The sequence below is a fragment of the Vulpes vulpes genome, chromosome 9, assembly GCF_048418805.1.
Source record: "Vulpes vulpes isolate BD-2025 chromosome 9, VulVul3, whole genome shotgun sequence".
In the NCBI taxonomy this organism is placed as follows: domain Eukaryota; kingdom Metazoa; phylum Chordata; class Mammalia; order Carnivora; family Canidae; genus Vulpes; species Vulpes vulpes.
Window position 1 is genome coordinate 11,625,320 of NC_132788.1, and position 18,289 is coordinate 11,643,608.

At 39.9% G+C, this 18,289-nt stretch overlaps 1 protein-coding gene across 1 annotated transcript in view; it reads right to left on the minus strand.

The window, feature by feature from the left end:
* Positions 1 to 18,289, minus strand: part of COL4A3 (collagen type IV alpha 3 chain) — a 130,813-nt gene that overhangs the window by 19,050 nt on the left and 93,474 nt on the right. Inside the window, exons 25-41 of the mRNA XM_072719344.1 lie at positions 17,606 to 17,788; positions 15,747 to 15,915; positions 13,661 to 13,753; positions 12,897 to 13,001; positions 11,159 to 11,256; positions 10,453 to 10,603; positions 10,039 to 10,152; positions 9,029 to 9,196; positions 7,711 to 7,800; positions 7,256 to 7,390; positions 4,555 to 4,653; positions 3,698 to 3,787; positions 3,223 to 3,362; positions 2,642 to 2,768; positions 1,309 to 1,389; positions 960 to 1,058; positions 498 to 545 (exon numbers count right to left, since the gene is read on the minus strand). Coding sequence (XP_072575445.1) covers positions 498 to 545; positions 960 to 1,058; positions 1,309 to 1,389; positions 2,642 to 2,768; positions 3,223 to 3,362; positions 3,698 to 3,787; positions 4,555 to 4,653; positions 7,256 to 7,390; positions 7,711 to 7,800; positions 9,029 to 9,196; positions 10,039 to 10,152; positions 10,453 to 10,603; positions 11,159 to 11,256; positions 12,897 to 13,001; positions 13,661 to 13,753; positions 15,747 to 15,915; positions 17,606 to 17,788 — 1,990 coding nt within the window. The remainder of the gene's footprint in view (positions 1 to 497; positions 546 to 959; positions 1,059 to 1,308; positions 1,390 to 2,641; positions 2,769 to 3,222; positions 3,363 to 3,697; positions 3,788 to 4,554; positions 4,654 to 7,255; positions 7,391 to 7,710; positions 7,801 to 9,028; positions 9,197 to 10,038; positions 10,153 to 10,452; positions 10,604 to 11,158; positions 11,257 to 12,896; positions 13,002 to 13,660; positions 13,754 to 15,746; positions 15,916 to 17,605; positions 17,789 to 18,289) is intronic.

Below are 18,289 nucleotides of genomic sequence, written 5' to 3' on the forward strand. Positions count from 1 at the left end.
GCATGAGAAATCCAGACTCACAGTCTGCCCAACTAAAAACTTGCATATGCTTTGAATGACTTTCTTTCTTTTTTTTTTTTTTTTGAGGTGTTGAGAGAGTTACTGGTAGCCCTAAATAAAAAGTAGCATGAACCACAAGCTACAAAATGAAGGTAACAAGGCGAGAAAGAACTTGTGTTATTACTACACACTATTGCTACCCCCACCCCCCCACTCAGAATAGCAGGGAGGGATGCTCCTGGAGAAGCCAGTAATTCCACCCCCACCATTTTAGGAGGCGATACCTCTAAACCATGCCAACGACCACAACAAAGGAACACATAGCAAGTCTTTTGATTTTTAAAGACTTTTGATAGAAGGAAATTCCAAAATTGGATCACAGGTTCTAATTCATTCACTTCGTTATGATGGTAATACATTTGTTTGATGTATCAATCATTTCAATTAGTTTCTGTCCTCAAAGCTGTCACCAGGGTCAGGGAGGCAGCACTGCTCACCTGGAGGACCAGGGCTTCCTCCTGGGCCCGGATGTGCCCCCAGCAAACCTGAAAGAGATCATTTTGGTGAGTTAATATCTTATTTGTGGTTAATCTCATTTATGCCAGGCAGCCCAGGTGGCTCAGCAGTTTAGCGCTGCCTTCAGCCCAGGGCCTGATCCTGGAGTCCCAGGATCGAGTCCCATGTCGGGCTCCCTGCAAGGAGCCTGCTTCTCCCTCTGCCTGTGTCTCTGCCTCTCTCTCTCTCTCTGTGTCTCTCACAAATAGATAAATAAAATATTTTAAAATTTTTTCATTTATGCCACTTGGTCAGCTTCACTTTGGCAACAGAAGGTAATTTAATTACCGCATATCCAGAGCACTGTGGGAGAACAATCTCTGGAGCAGTGAAGGATTACAATGCCCCTAGCCATTCATGCAAAATAAAACTGGGGTGCTCCTGAGCTAATGAGCAAGTTGTACCTGTTTCTCCCTTTTCTCCTGGGGGACCAGGGATTCCATCACGGCCCTGGTTGCCTCTCATGCCCATAGGTCCAGGAGATCCTAGGAATCCCGGAGGTCCTAAGAAAAGAAATGCTACATGTAAAATACTGTGAAAGAATTTTCCCACTTGAGAATGTGTGGGTTGGCAGATCTTTGAGTTAGGTAGGTAGGTGTAAACACCTAACTTCACAGGTTTTGCATTTTTGTCTGGCTACCTGGGAGCTACCTTCCAAGGAGCAGCAGATAGGTAGGTACACAGAGATTCCGACCCCGGGAGAAAATGTGCCTCCCTCATGATGGGGAAATAGACAAAGTACAAAAATGGAACCTGGAGGTCCTTTGACTCCTGGGGACCCAGGGAAGCCTTTGATGCCTTTTAACCCCAAATCTCCATCAGGGCCTGGCTTTCCTATAAAAGAAGAGAAAAGAGAAGGAAAGAACAGCAGGAGATGGGATGGTTACATCGATGGCTGAAGCGGTCAGTTCCTGAAGTTACCTATTGTCACCCTGGCCTTCAGGCCTTTGTCCTGACTGCTGTTTCCCCAGAGAAACACGGCAGAGATGTGTCACATCACCTTCAAAGGTATGTGTGCACCAACCACACGGACCACTCAGCATCTGATGTTATTTCTTTAATTGGGAGTTAACAGCAAATCCCCTGAATCTTTCGGTACTTGAAAAGATCTTTTAAATAGTAACTTCAAGTAAGCTGCAACCCAGTAGCCTGGCAGTTGTTTTTAATAAAACAAAACAGAAACTTAAACTCAAATGATAACTAAGAAAGTAAGCCAACACTCGACCTGGAAACATGCCAGAAAAAAAAGAAACTGCAACACTCTTATGGATTGAATTGTGTTGCCCTCAAATTCATAGTTTGAAGTCCTAACCCCACTGCCTCAGAATATCACTGTATTTGGAGATAGGGTCTTTAAAAAAGCAATTACATTAGAATGAGGTCATTAGGGTGGGCCCTGATCCCATATGACTGGTGTCCTTACAAGGAGAATTGATGAGGGCACAGACACAGAGAAGGAAGATCATGTGAAGACACAGCAAGAAGATACCCAACCACAAGCCCAGGAGAGAGGCCTCGGAAGAGACCAACCCTGCTGACTCCCTGATCTCAGACTCCCAGCCTCCAGAACCGTGAGAACATAAATTTCTGTTTTTTAAGCCACCCAGTCTGTGTGTTGTTATGGAAGCCCTAGAAAACTAATACAAGCATCATGAGATTGGACAATAGAACAACAGTTTGTGTTTTTAGGTTGAATTCTTTGAAGCAGCATTTAAGCTTTGTTCAGAGGATCAGGGTTTTTTGGTTGTTGTTTTTGTTTGTTTAAGTAGGCTCCAAGCCCAACATGGGGCTTGAATCACCACCCTGCAATCAAGAGTTAGATGCTCTACTAATTGAGCCAGCCAAGCACATCTTCCACAGGATCAGGATTTTTAGATGTCAGTCCACCAAACTGGCTGATCAGTAAAATTAGGCTCCCCCTGATTATTGTTCCTTAGTATCTAAGGCTTTGAAAACCAATGTTGAATAAAAGCAATTGTTGTACGAAAACCTAAATAGTTTCCTGTTTATGGAGCTGATTCTAGGAGGTAAGGGCTATGCTAAGTGTCATGCTTCTGGCTTTCAGAGTTATAAAGCCAATGCTCACCTGGGTGGCCAGGACTTCCGGGATGTCCAGGGGCTCCCTCAGTTCCAGCAGGCCCCGAATGGCCAGGGATGCCAGGTAGCCCTCTTTCTCCTTTCCTTCCCATGGCACCTGGTAATCCTGGATCTCCCTTAAAGTCAGTCAAACACCTTTAAAATCCTCATATAGGCAGGATATGTGATCAGAACTGACTATGAACTCTGCTTGCTTGCATCTAGTTAGTTACTTCGTTAGCAATGCATCTTAAATGTCTGCTATGTGCCAGCACCGCGACAGGTGCCAGGAACAGGATGGCTATGGTATTTGTGGGAACCAGTGCAAAATGCAAAGCCAGCATACTTAAATTGCAGGGAGAGTAATGACCAACTCCTCGGGGATCGAAACCTGAGGGATAAACTCATAAACTGATAGCTAGCTGTATGAGAAGCGTTCTGAGTTGTGGAAAGAGGATAAAAGACCCAAATAATTGCCTGAAAACGCAGCAGTATTTTCAATGTTCTTTGCCCACACTGAATCCAGACACTTGCTGGTACTTAGAGACTCACTCCACCACCGAAGTGTAACTACTTTAGTGGCCAGTATACCTTTAGTCCCGGTGGTCCTGGCCTTGTACCTGCTGAATAACCTGGCTCTCCCTTGTCTCCTCGGAGACCGTGAACACCTGGGAGGCCTGGTCTTCCAGTGACACCTGGTAGTCCCAAAGGTCCCCTGTGTCCTTTAGGACCTGAAAGTAGGAAAGAGGTCAGGTAAAATAGGTAAACATAGGGATCTTGAAGCATTCTACTCCTAACTTTTGCACAAATAACCCTTCTCCCAAGAAGCTGGCTTTTCAGAATCAGTAATGCATCAGGTAGTTATAATGGATGATTTTTACACAATATGAATATTTGTTTTGTTCTCACTTGTGTTCTAATTGCACACAGTACATTTCATCTCAAAGTAGTCTAGTTTTATACCAACTTTCTATTAAGTGGGAAACCAAAATAACAAACAATACAGAAGACTTAGAATTGGGAGGCAGCATGAGCTTTAGGCTCATAAAAGGATCTTAGACCTTACCTGGCATCCCCATGTTCCCCATGTTTCCTGGACTTCCACGTGGTCCTGCTTCTCCAGGATTCCCAAAGCTGCCTGGATCTCCTCGGGAGCCTTGGGAACAAATAAGTAGAGTCACATGTCCTGCACAGTCCCTGGACATAGTAGATGTTCAATAAATATTTGTTGCTTGCATGAATGAATGAGTTCTGAGCAGCCAGACCAGCTGGTTTAAGTGCTTATGTAGCTGCCTTTTTGCCGTCAGACGAGGAGGGGACTGAGGACCCAGAAGATGTAAAATCAGAGAAAGTTAGATTCTTGTCGACAGTCCTGGATTTCAAACATCAAAATCATCCTAGGGCAATGCCCACAGAAGAGAAGGGGCTCTTGCCACTACATGGCAATAGAGTTCCAAATGCAATCCTGAAATGCTATCGCCATGTAACATATTTTGTCATTGATGGGGTCATAGAGAATATGGGGCTACTTTAATTCAGTTTAAAGATCTTCTTTGCAAAATCAACAGCTTGCTTTAAAAAAGGAAGAGGCAAATCTGAAAACCTCTAAATCATTATCTGATTTCCTTCTATGATATGTGATCTTGCGATACACTACAGTATGTATATTTTATAATATATGCCAGCAATGCCAAAATAACCTTTGTAATACAAAGATGGAAGTTTGTGCAAGCTAATATTTTTTCGTTAGTACAGGCTGACTATAAGCAGCTTCGTTTTGATTTAATTTCGAAGCAAATACCTGTTGGAGCACTATGGGAGCAAAATTCATATTCAACCCCATAGGTCATGAAACACATTTTTGTTATATTTAGATCTGGGAACACTTAAAGCCTAATATTTCTATAAGAGGATCAACTCTACCTGGTGGGCCTGGTGGTCCAGGTGGCCCTTCGAATCCTTTCAAACCTGGTAACCCTGGAATGCCTCTGTTTCCTTTCTCACCCGGCTTTCCTGCAAACCCTAAAGTTAAAAACCATGTATTAGAAACACAGGTTAGAATTTTTTAAAGATTTATTTATTTATTCATGAGAGACACAGAGAGAGAGAGAGAGAGAGAGAGAGAGGCAGAGACACAGGCAGAGGGAGAACCAGGCTCCTCGCAGGGAGCCCCATGTGGGACTTGATCCTGGATCCCAGGATCATGCCCTGGGCCGAAGGCAGATGCTCAACTGCTGAGCCACCCAGGCATCCCCACTGGTTAGAATTTTGATCTGAATCTTCTACATCCTGATTATACTTGATGAAATATTACTGTAATACAGCATAACATTCATTAAGAGTGTGGCAAATGTAGGCTTTTCTCAAAATGAGGATTAAGTGAGATAATACATGTCAAGCATTAGCACAGTGCTTGGTACAAGTTAGTTCTTAACTAACACTAATGATTATAATATTTATACTTTAAACATACATTTTAAGAATTAGTGGCCTAAATATAGTCTCTTGTAAAACTTTTTTTTTCTTTTGGTAACAACAGAGGACCATTTGCTACGCTATTCTGATCCAGACTGTCCTGTTCTCAAGTCCATTTATTACAATTATCATTTCTTAAGTAATTAGACCATGAAAAACATCATTTTCTTTTATTTATCTTATTGAATCTGCAGCCAATGTCAGTCTGTCCTTGAGCCTTTCCAAACTGGGTGTAAAGAGGACAAAACTGGACTCTGTGAACTCAATGGACTAATCTAGAGTCATCATCAATCGGTGGTAATGCCAGGATGTGAATCTAGCTCTGCGGGCTGGAAAGCTCATAAACTTCCCAAAACACCATCCTACTTTCCATAAAACATGATTTTGATCACAGTAGTCTCTGGCTTAAAAATATTCCTTGAATCTGTAATATCTACAAGGCAAATTGCAAACTCCCTCCACTGGCATTTGAAGCAAGCATTTACCAATCTGTCTATGGCCTGGCTTTGTGCCTTTTCTCAAGCAGATTCCTTTCTTTGGGCTGTGCTCCTGCTTACATCCTTATTCATTCACCTAAGGACCGGGTATCTAATGAATAGACAGGCCTTGTGCTGAGTACGGGAAACATAAATTACGTTCCCTTTCTCCAAGTTTTTAGTGTTTAATTGGAGAATCAGCCAAGTAAATAAACAATTACCACTCAGTGTGATAAGTTCTGTAATAGAGTTGGGCACAATATGCTACAGGGAAGAATTCTGCAAGAAGGGACTGTGTGTGTATGTCTTAAAGACTGAATAGGAGCTATCTGAGTGGAAAAAGCATGAACAGGACCAGATGCCCAGACAAGAAAATAGCATGTACAAAGGAATGGTGAAGAGCAGGTGGTTAGATCATTTTCTTTTGTAACATTTGTTTTTCCTACTTATGTCATTTATCACAATCTAAAAAAAAAAAAAACACAAAACGATGATATTTAGCACATTCATTTGCTTTGGGTTTGTAAGAGTTGCCACGACAAATCTGGTTTGGTGGTGTAGGGCTGGAGGGCTAAAACTGGTTTTTATATTTTTACTTTTTTGAAAGATTTTATTTATTTATTCATGAGAGACACAGAGAGAGGCAGAGGTATATGCAGAGGGAGAAGCTGGCTCTCCATGGGAGCCCGATGAGGGACTGGATTCCAGGACTCCAGGATCATGCCCTGAGCCAAAGACAGATGCTCAACTGCTAAGCCACACAGGCATCCCGGTTTTCATATTTTTTAAAGGTTGCAAATAGGCAAACACTGAAAAAGAGTAAGCAATAGGGACCACATGCAGTCCAAAAAAACCCAGATACTTACTTCCTGGCCCAATACATAAAATGTCTGCAGATCCATTAATGTCTCTTTCCCCCACTGAACTGTATGTTTCCCCATGACCAGAGTATTACAAGTCCTTGGTTCACTTCTATGTCTTCAGCACATACTAGAATACCACTTGATAGGTACTAACAAGTATAATTGTTGAATGAATATCTGTCACGTAGCTGGTGAGGCAGGCAAAGGGCAAGTGATAAAGAAACTTTGTATGCCAGTCTAAGTTTACTTTTACCATATTTGGCAAAAAGGTGGTTTTGAGGCTTATAATTTAAAATGGACTAGTGACAATTTATTTTATTTTATTCATTTATTTTTAAACATTTTACTTATTTATTTGAAAGAGAGAGAGGGAGAAAGTGCACACTCCAGAAAATAAGCAGGGGGAAGGGCAGCGGAAGAGGGAGAAGCGGACACCTGCTGAGCAGGGAGATGGACATGGGGCTGGATCCCAGGGCCCTAAGATCATGACCTGAGCTGAAAGCTGATGCTTAACTGACTGAGACACCCAGGTGATCCAACTAGTGGCAATTTAAATACAGCAGACCCAAATGCAGAATTAATGTAGAAATAAAAAGTCATGCATTAAGGAGGCAACATATTATTGTTCAAGGCATAGAAAACCCTGTTCTAATCCAGGCTTGGGCTACCAACTGGCTTTGTGATTATGGGCAGGGCATTAAACACCAACTCTCAGTGTCCTCCTTTGTCAACTACAGGGATTTTCTTTGAAAATTCTTAGTCTCAGAACCAGCTCTGACGTTCTGATTCCAAACAAAAGAAAGGGCTTACCTTTGAGGCCTGGTTCTCCTTTGTCCCCCACTGAGCTGGTTATTCGACAAGGCCCCATAGGTCCTTTCTCTCCTTCTTCCCCCTTGGCTCCTGGGGGCCCTTTCTCACCCTTTGCACCTGGAATTCCAAAGCTACCTAAAAATAGAAGTAGCAACATCAGTTCCTTAATTCTTGAAGTAGTTCATAAGGGTCCAAAAGCTAATGGTGATCCCATAAAATAAAACAAAATAAGACAGATATAACAGCCAGCCACATGAAGATAGTGGCATAAGATGGCAGGGAAAAAATTTATTTCCATTCAAATGGAAAAAGGAATACAGAATACAGAAAAATCAGATACACAGTTCTTTCAGGGAAATTACTTTTCCCTCAAGGGATAAAATATATTTATTCTGCTGCTAAATAAGTGAACATCGCTCATGCCTCCTGATCCTAGGAAATGGTGCCTCACTTACCCCTCTGTCCTGGGGTGCCTGGGATCCCGGGAGGCCCAGGAGGGCCAGTGTTTCCTGGATAGCCCATCATCCCCATCATTCCTTTTTCACCTGTAGAAACAAGTTAACACAGAGTAGGTCAGGTTGTACAGAATGAGAGAAGTGAAATATTCCATAAAATAAAATATGTTATACTTCTAAGGAGGGTTGAAGGTATGGCTTCTATAAGTACAAAAATAACCATATTTGTCTGGGAGATAGGTTAGTTCACAGTCTTTATTATCCTATGTATGTGGAGGTCACTGATAGCAAGTCACATTTGCAGATAGAAGCAGAACATGTTGAGGTTCTGGAGCATTCCCTCCTCCCAATCCTTGACCAATGGCTTTCTTTTATAGTCCTTTATTTTATTTTCCTCAAGCAGTCAATCATTGAAGTTGGCTTTTAAATGCATTTGTTATTGTCTCCCCCACTGTCAGAGGTAGTCTTGCCTGCTGATGTGTCTCTAGGGCCTAGAACAGTGCTGACATGTGGAAGAAGTTTAATTATAAGAATTATTTGCAGATTAAGTTGTTCTTCTCTGGAGGAGAGAGATCAGTGAAGTCCTTATGCCATGAGGAGATTAGAATATTGTTCCCAAACATCTCAACTATAAAAATAGTGATAGAAGTAAAAAGAATGATAAGGGAATATTATGAACAACTATAGGCCAGATTATCAGATGACTTAGTCAAAATGCACAGATTCCTAGAGTGGCACAGATTATCAAAACTGACTCGAGGAGAAATAGAAAATCTGAGTAGTCCTATAACACAAAATTGAATTAATGATGTAAAGATTTCCCACAAGGAAAAGCCCAGACTCAGATGACTTCACTGGTGAATTCAACCAAATGCTTAAAGAATATCAATTCTTCACTAACTCTTCTAGAAAATACAAAAGAAGGAAATATTTTCTATTTTGTTCTATAAAGCCAACATTACCTTGATTCCAAAACCAGACAAAGATATCACAAGAAAAGGACAGACTAGTATCCTTTACAAATGTAGATGCAAAAATTCTCAAGAAAATACCAGCAAATATCCTTTAGTACTAACATATAGAAAGAATAGCATAGCCAAAGTTGCCATACCTGGGTAATTGTGAAATGTGATCATCCCACCACCACCACTGCCCTGCTCCCTGACTCCCTGCAAATAATTCAGTAGGAAACACTTATACTAACTGAAAGAGGAATGTAGAGTCAAAATTCTAGGCCTAATTTCAATTTAAAGAGTCACCTTAAAAGAAAATGTGGAAGAAAATGGAAGAAGAAAAATAAAAGCACAAAAAACGATACCTGGTGGTCCTAAAAATCCCGGATTTCCTGGATATCCTTTTTGGCCAGGTGGTCCTATCTCACCTCGATGACCTGGCACTCCTGGTGGTCCAGGTTCTCCAGGAAAGCCTGATCTATCCAAGCCTGGAATACCTGGGTCTCCTTTTGGCCCTGTTTCACCTCTTCTGCCTATATATGAATAAATGAACAAGTGAATGAATGAACACATAACTGCCTTCCCCATCAACTCCAGAAATATATTTTTTATGGTTATAAATATTTAGTTGTGTGATTATGGGCAAACCACACACTTATCTGATTGATGGACTGATTTATTTACGTCCCCTTCTGTACAATTTCTAAGACTCCTTCTGACTTTAATATTCTATTTCAGTGATTCATGTGGTAATGAAAGTGTAGAATTTATATCTATTTTCTAGTCCTGCAGACACATCCTGGGACTTTATGACTGTAGCTCAGTCTTTAACCTGCAGAATATGTATATAGCCACTCAGGTGGGGAGGCAAGCCATCAGATACTTTTGGAAACAATAATAGCACTACTACAACCATTAATGTCTTCGCCAGAAATTGGTTTGTGAACATAAAAGCAATGTGATACTCCATAGGCATTAGCTGAGTTCTAAAAAATTTTTCTCAGTTCACAGATCTGACTGAGAAGATCCAAGAAAATAGAGTAAATTTTACATAATCTGGACCACCTAGCCTGCATAATTTAGAGTTATTTCACACCCTTATTTTATGTTGCTTGGGAAGCAATTAACTACATATCTATTTACCACTTTGTATACTTATGGAGGTAAAGATAAAACTTTTTCTGATCTCTTACTCTATGGGTGGTACTCACTGCAACAAATCCATGACTAGGTTTAGATTGCTAAAATAACATTTCCTATTGAACAGTGATCAGGACTTGTTGTTGGACAGTTCTCATGTTAAGCAGCAAAGCACAGAGCAGGAGTCTCATGTCACCTGCCCACTTAATGGCTGGTTTCGAGGCCCTCCTCTTACCTGGTTGCCCTTCCAATCCATTTAAACCTGGAAGTCCGTGGGCTCCTCTGGGACCCTCTGTGCAACTTCCTGGGGGTCCTTTTTCTCCAGGTAGTCCAGGCTTCCCTGGATCCCCTGTAAAATAGAGTCCAGTAATATATTCAGGTACCAAAACCCAAGGTCATCATAAAGCTGTCACAATCATTCTCCTGTAATTCCCCCAGATTGAACCTATATTTAATACCACTGATAATGCCTTTTATAAAGGACACTCATAAGGACAGAAGGAAGGAAGGAGAAAGGAAAGAGAAAACAAAGGTAGGGCAGCAATGGAAAAATAATTAGGCTCTTCATATTCTATTTGGTAAACTAGAAGTCTTGCTGCATTTTAGCAGAGCTCACCGTGGAGAACAGTAATCACACTTGCTATTGTACCTGGTGGTCCATCAAGCCCTCCAGTTCCTGGAATTCCAGGAAGACCTGGAAGTCCAGGGAGTCCAATTTCTCCATTTTCCCCAGAATTGCCTCTTTCTCCTGGAAAACCTGGTATTCCTGGTTCTCCAGGCATGGCTAGTCCTGGTTCTCCCTGTTGCACAGAAATCATGTTAGTTGCACTATATGACACTTCCAAATCTTTTTTGGCTATTAATTGGCCTTTAGGGCTATTAAGTAGAAAATAATCCCTTTTGCACAGTTACCACCATTAAACCATCCTTTCCTTTTTCAACTCTAGTTGCTGAGTTTCCTATAAAATTATCCTTGACTAGTCTTGAGGCTATGTAAATTCCACTTTTTAAGAAAACTGAAATTGTTCTAAACAGTCTAGATGTTTCTACTTTTGACAGCTTTTCTTATAGTTATCCACATGTTTTTAGAGCCCTTCCATTTTAAATACTCTGAATGTTTCTGAAGATTAAGGAGGAAACAGGGAAGCAAACTTGTCTTCTAATACCTTCTCTTTTCCTTTCTAAAAGGTAGGGATGGTTCAGAGAAATGTTAAGAAGTATTTAATGTCTTTATCATCTGCCAATATATAGATAACTTTTACACCCAGAGTCTCCTAACAGGCTTACTGTGATTGCCACCCTCCTTCCACCCCCTTTATCCCCACACATCCATCTAAGTTTTAATTCTTGAAGACCTTGGCTCCTGGGAGACCTGGTTCTCCAGGTGACCCGGGCTTCCCCATTTCTCCTGGACAACCCGGTGCTCCTTTTGCTCCTGGAAAACCTTGGTCTCCTACAGAGAAAACACAACAATAATTGCAGAAGTAGGCTTAGTAAAACATTTAGAGCAGTATCTCTGTTATTTTATCTAATGTTTTTATGAGACAAGTTGCTAGAGATGTTTTTATGAAAGTCTGAATTATGAAAAAGCCAACTGCTACATTAGCAATTAAAAAAAATTCCATTCCAAATCAGATCCTCAATTTAAAAAATGTCTTTCTCCATTTTATTGTTTAGCATGGCTACAATTTTGATGTGGCAATTCTTTAAAGCACTGATCCTGGTTGACCATTTGGCTGACTTCCTCTTTTGGAGTATATTTTACATTACAGTGTACAGCCAAATAAATTCTTGAATGTGCATAAATCCATCCAAGCATGACCCAGATGAGGATATAAAGCATGTCTGGTGCCCTAGGCTTAGGTAGCCTTTCTCAACATGGGTTGCTCAACAGAATTACTTCCTAATGCCATTGAACATAATGAATTAACTTCTTTCTTATATATTTGTAATAAGAGAATTGGGAGAGGAGTCACACATATCATTTGTTCTGTTCCGTGGTTCACAAGAGGAAACCCTGGTGGAGCAGGGCTTCATTCAGAGAGTTCTTTTGTGCTGCTAATTTGACAAATTTTTAATTCACCATTAGTTGATGGGATTATTAGGTTCAACCGGGAAATCTCAGTCTATGTTTTTCAAGCATTTCTTAAGCTACTTCTGGTCCGCATAGTTTACAGTCTCTTTCCAGAAGGTGAATCCATAGGGTTACAAGCAAGGACGCAATTCTTAATAAGTCCAAGAAGGAGTAGGCAAAAATATGGGCCAGGCTGCATTACTTCAGAGATCATTGGGAAGACATCTGAGAAATTGGAGTCTAAGACATTCTTGAGATGATTACATTTTCCATTTCAAATATTCATAAGCTGAGATCAATATTCCTGTATTTGTGCAGAACTAATGCATGATAAGCCCTGATGACATATTAACCTAGGAGATCAAATGCCAAAAAATGGATTATCTTTTGACAGATACTTTAAATAATATTGAAACTAACATAAAAGGATTATAAAATCTGAAAATCTATGCAACAAGCCAGGGACTGAAATGGCTCATATGTCATCCTGAACAAGACTTTGATGTATTGGTTAGGTTATTGTTTGAGTTCTCAGCATCTGGATTTCTTGGAGTGTCTTCCCTTTGATGGGAAATAGCATTTGTTCCCAAAAGAAAATAACTTCTGTAATTTATAAGGGAGAGTATGGGAAAACCAGTTACTTGTGATTCCATAGTTCTTTTTTAATTACTTAAGAAATGTATAAAGTGAAAAAAAAAGCATAAATGTAAAAATGTGCATTTATCAAGAAGTAAAGAAAATTCCACACTTAAAAAGAATCACTGCTACCATTTTGATGAATTTCTTTCCAGGTTTTTTCTATGTATTTTAAAAAATTTGATTGAGATGAGATGTGTAAATCTATGTGAGTTCTACCTTTTTGCCTAACATCATTGTAAGACTTTTCTTTTCCCATTTAAGATGGGTGAAAAACATTATTTTAGATGTCACATTATGGATCTTTTCTGTTATTCATGACATGTATTTGTATTTTCTTAATATCCATAATAAATGTTATATTTTAAATTTTGTAAATTTACCCTTAGGTCCAGGGGGCCCAGGGAAGCCAATTCCTGGAATTCCTGGTTCACCATCAGGCCCAGGAAGACCCGGATCACCACATTTTCCTATGGGTCCAGGGATACCTTAAAACATACAAACATTCGCATAAGAAACTTCCCTTCATCTTGCCCTGAAACACAAAAAGTCTTTCTGTGTCATTCTAGTCCTTTTTGGAAATTAGGAAATAATTTCACATAACCTCAACTGCAACTCTTCCTCTCTATTCTTTTCCATTGCTTTAATCATTAGGAGCTGCAAATAATGTTTAAGATAGAATTTAATTCCTAAAAAGAAATATTCTAGACAATGTGAACTACATAAGTCTCCCTCTATGCATGCAAAAATAAGTTTCAGATCATACTGGCCAAGAAATTACATCATCAAATGAAGAAGCAGCAGGAACTATCCTGATGAACCACCAGCAAACATCACTTACTCTCCACCACCCAACTCCCCCACAAAATCCACAGAGATTTTCCTGCTCTCAACTTCCTTTTCTGTAATTATATTGATTCTTTTTTCTTTTTTGGAATCAGAAGGCACCAATGGGAATAATTTGGATAATCTCAAAGATCAATGACAAGTCCCCCGCCTGTGGACTCGTTATCTGACAAAACTTGAGCCTTTACTCTCTTTTGGAACCAATAAATATTTTCTTTCCTTACAAAGGGGATGACATTTTTCAAGGACAGTAGGCTATCATTTGATGCCATGCACCAGACTTGGCAGAGTGGATACTCACCAGGTGGACCTCGGGGGCCAGCATGACCAGGGGGCCCTGGAGGTCCTGGGGGCCCTGGGACTGGTGTTGAAATGCCGAATTCTCCCTTAGGACCTTAAGAAAGTTTGTGATCATAAGATTGGTGTGCATATTAAAGATTTTTTTTGGCTCAGAGGAACAAATGTGATTATAAGGGGTTTATAAATATATCCCAAGGAATAGAAAAAATAGTCTCTGCTTCCATAGTCTTCAAAACTGGCTTAAAAGATGACCAACCCACTGAAACTTTCTTATTCAATTGAAGAATATTTATAAGCATTGTCTATTGCCTAAGCTTAGTTTTAATTAATAGCCCAACTCAATGCTCGTCTATTGAAAGAGAGCCTATTCTAAAAAAAAAAAAAAAAAAAGAATCGATAATACGGAATTCAGCTTAAAACTCGGTGAATATCTATTTGGTAGGATATATATTTATTGGGCTACTAGTTTGTATGGGAAGGAAGCATGGTATGCTGAACAAAACATGAAATGTGGCCTGGGCATATATCTAAACCTCTCTGATAAGTTCTTCATGTGTCACTGGGGGAGTAATGCCTACAGAGCCCATAAAGATTCAAAATAAGGTGGCTTACATTAAACACATGTTAGTGATTTGTGTTATCCATATATTTATAGAAAAATAAGCTTACAGTAGTGTGATGGAAAAAGCTTGATGATAATATATTTTACGACAACAGAGTCCTTCACATGTAGAAAGAACAGAAGAGGATTTGAAGATGGGTTAAAAGAACGTTTTCTGCAAAGGGCCAGATAGTAAATAATCTGGGCTTTCCAGTCCAGATGGTCTCTATGCCACTACTCAACGCTGCCATCGTAGCGTGGGAACAGCCAGAAACAATATGTAAATGAATGAGTGTGGCTGTGTGCCAGTTAAACGTATTTATGGACACTGAAACTTGAATTTCATATAATTTTCACATGCCATAAAGGATTATTCAAAAGGTTTTTTTTTATCCACCAATCATTTAAAAATTTTAAAAATCATTTTTAGCTTGTAGGTCACGCATAAATATGTGGTAGGCTAGATTTAGACTATGGGCTGCCATGGTTTGCCAATCCCTGGATTAGAAGAGCAGCCTCAAAAGCAAGATGCAAAAGAGAATAAACCATAAATATATATATGTATGTATATATATAATCACAAAAGAAGCTTTATGTACACGTGTGGGCAGAAACGCATGAATACAATTTAAAATATATATAAATACCTGAGGGAGGTACCTACCAATTTTTTACTGATGAGGGATACTATAAAAGGGTTTGGAGGCTGTTAGTTTATTGGGTCTAACCCTTTAAAGTGATGTTAGAAGCAAACAATGATATGGTGGCATTATTTGTGGAAAACTGTCAACAATATGCAATTCTCACCCACAGATAAACACTGACGATCCGATCCCTCCTGGATCTACCAACCATGTTCAGTACATGTGGATCCCAAAAGTTGCTGGGACTTTAGAACTATTTATCACAAAACTTTTCTTCATTTATCTTAGCTATTTTGAAGTTTTATTTACAAACCATCTATTGAATTATGGGTCAGAAAGAACACATTTGCAATAACATCAGTGGGCCCTTGAGACTTAGAAGAGGCTTCTCAGTATCAGTTTCATGGGTTTCTATCACCCCTTTGTTTATCACAATGGAAATCCACTCATTATTCTATATATTTCTCTTTTTTTTTAGTTTTTTTTTTTTTTTTAAGGAATCTCTACACCCCACATGGGGCCCAAACTCATAATCCCGAGATCAAGAGTCGCAGGTTCCACCTATGTAGGAAGCCAGCCAGGTACTCCTCATCCCATACATTTCTATTAGTAAATGGAGACTGACTATTTCTTAGGAAATTTCAGCTGGAACTGCTCAGTAAAGGGAAAATAAATGTTCTCTAACATATCCTACATATTCTCTCCCAGTGTCTATGAGCTAACATATTCTACTTATTGGAAGCAGATAGATATACATTCATTCGTCTTGGGGAGCTTCACTTGCTCTAGGAACCATGACCCCACTCCACAGGAAAACAGGACTGGAAAGAAAACTAACCAACCGGCTTCTCCAGGTGGTCCAGGGGCTCCAGGAACTCCTTGGGTGCCCTTTGGACCAGGCTCTCCCTGTGGTCCATAGTTTGGTGGTCCAGGTGGTCCTGCAGGTCCTGGGGACCCTGGGATCCCAGGATCCCCTGGAGGACCCTGGTCCCCCTTCTCACCACTCAGGGCCTGTGACAATAGGAATATGTTTGGATAGTGCTTCATTCCAATATCCCCTTACACGGGTTAATCTTACCATAAATAGGACTGCCAGATAAGCAGCCAATGAGAAAGTCTTGAATTACAAAGCAGTTGGCATTTGAAGGGAATTATTACTAAAATCAGAGCACTGTCTGGTTTCTGCTGTTTTGTGGCCTTCGGAGTTCAACAACATTTCATTAACTTGGAAGTCCCTTGGGTCCCGCTGGAGGTGTCCTCCAGCGGGATGTCACACATAGAGAATAGCTCCTAAAACTTTGTTCACATTGGCCAACAGTTCAAATAGCTTCAGAGCTGGCAGTCTTGGCAATAGCACATTTCTAAAATAAAACCAGCACAGCAAACCTTTGATCTTTACTGGGTATTTTCGTTACAAAGGAGATACAGATAGACTGCATTCTTTTTTTTTTTTTCTTATAAAATATCTTTTTGTAATTGCATAGGCTGTAACTTTGGAAATAGCTTGTCTATTTTAAATGAGTCAAATGAGACAGATAATAGAGCTCCCCTTCTTCCCACATACGGCCCCAAATAATAAATTTGACTGGATTTTTCATTGTTCAGTATCATTGAGTAACCAAGTGTTGGATGTTTTCCCCCTTCTTCTATAATGACAAGGCATAAGACTCAACATATCACCTCCTTGATTTTTTTCTTTGCTTTACTTTTACTGAAACTTATAAGCAAATTAGTGAGATGCAAAAGGAAGCATCATGTGAACTGTCTTAATACTAGACCAAAGAACTTTAGAATCTGTCCCTCTATAAGCATCACTGCCACCCCAGGGACAGCCTGGCCATTTGTCAAGGGAGAGTCTGAGAAACACCAAACCTGCCAGCTGCTTTCAGCCAGAAGGTGTTTTGTCATCAAGAAGGCATCGGGAAGACTGTATACCAAGTCTACATCTTTGGGAGCCACACTTTATATTCTGATACTAAAGCGTCTGTAAACAAATCTTTAAATTTATTTGCCAAGTTTTCCTGTTCAAGGTGGGATCCTCTTAATTTGATAACACTGATAAACCCTAGAAGAAGCTGGTATTTCCTGGAACAGCTGGGCAGCATGGCTGGCAAATTTCTCACAAATACACAGAGGTGCTTAGCTTCTGACCCCAAGACATTTTTAAAGAGATAAGGAGATCCCAGTAGGAATCTCCCAAGTGAACATGTGAGATATTCTATTCCTATCCTAGGAAAAGACAGAAATGATGGAAGCCTAAATATTTTAAATGACGAAACATTTGATCTGTGTATCTGATGACCCTACTCCTAAATATTCTGTTCTTGAAGCATTTATGTTTGCTTAAAAGAATGAACGCAGTCCTCAAAACCTTGACTAAGACTTTCCACCATTAATGATTTTCTGAATGTGTCTATAACCTCACTGGATACAAATGTGGAACTTGTGTAAGAGACAAGGTCATTCTCCACTCAGGATTTTATTTGGGCTAAAAGCACTACTGAGTGCTACCTATGTGTCAAGATATGATACATGTTTGCTGGGGTCCTTGCTACACCTCTGAAGGCACCCCATTGTGCAGCTGGAGGGGTCCACCAGGATGAGCGGCCAACCACTTTCTGATCACAAACCACCCAGTGTTGTCACTTTGGAGCATCCTAATGGCAGGGAAGGTAATTTGAAAAAAGTACTGGATACCAACCGGTTCACCTTTGGGTCCTGGTGGTCCTTTGATTCCAGGAGTTCCAGGAATTCCATCCAAGCCCTTTCTTCCAGGATGGCCTCTGAGCCCGGGGTCCCCTGGAGCACCCACCTGTCCCTCAGGCTCAGATGTTTCTCCTTTTTCTCCTTTAAGTCCTGGAGCACCCGGAGCACCCGGGAATCCCTAGGGTGGTACAGAAACAAGGCTGCACTGCATTTGGGTGCAGCTGTTCTTGTGCTAATCTTAAAAAAAAATGTCAACCAGAATTTTTCAATTTTAATGAACGTGGATTTTTTTCTTTAGGCACTTCCTTTGGCCTACGAGTCCGATTTCAAGCTTTTTGGTTTTCTTTTCTATTTGCTGCCAAAACTGGAAAAGAATATAGCTAGATAATACAATTCAAAGCAACACATGCAATAGTATTATGATTCAATAATACAAATGATGCAATTATGATAATATACACATCATCACAAGATTACGTTAGGATGTTGGTAAATTTTAACATGCATCTATGAATAATTTGATATAAATGTGTTTATTTTTATATAACTTTCTGAGTCACTGTGATAACATTTTAATTTCTAAAAGTCTTTGAGCCTAATTTACATATCCTAAGATGTATCTTTATATGAATACAATTCAATGATTTTTAGTAAATTTGTTTTTTTTTTATTTTAAGTA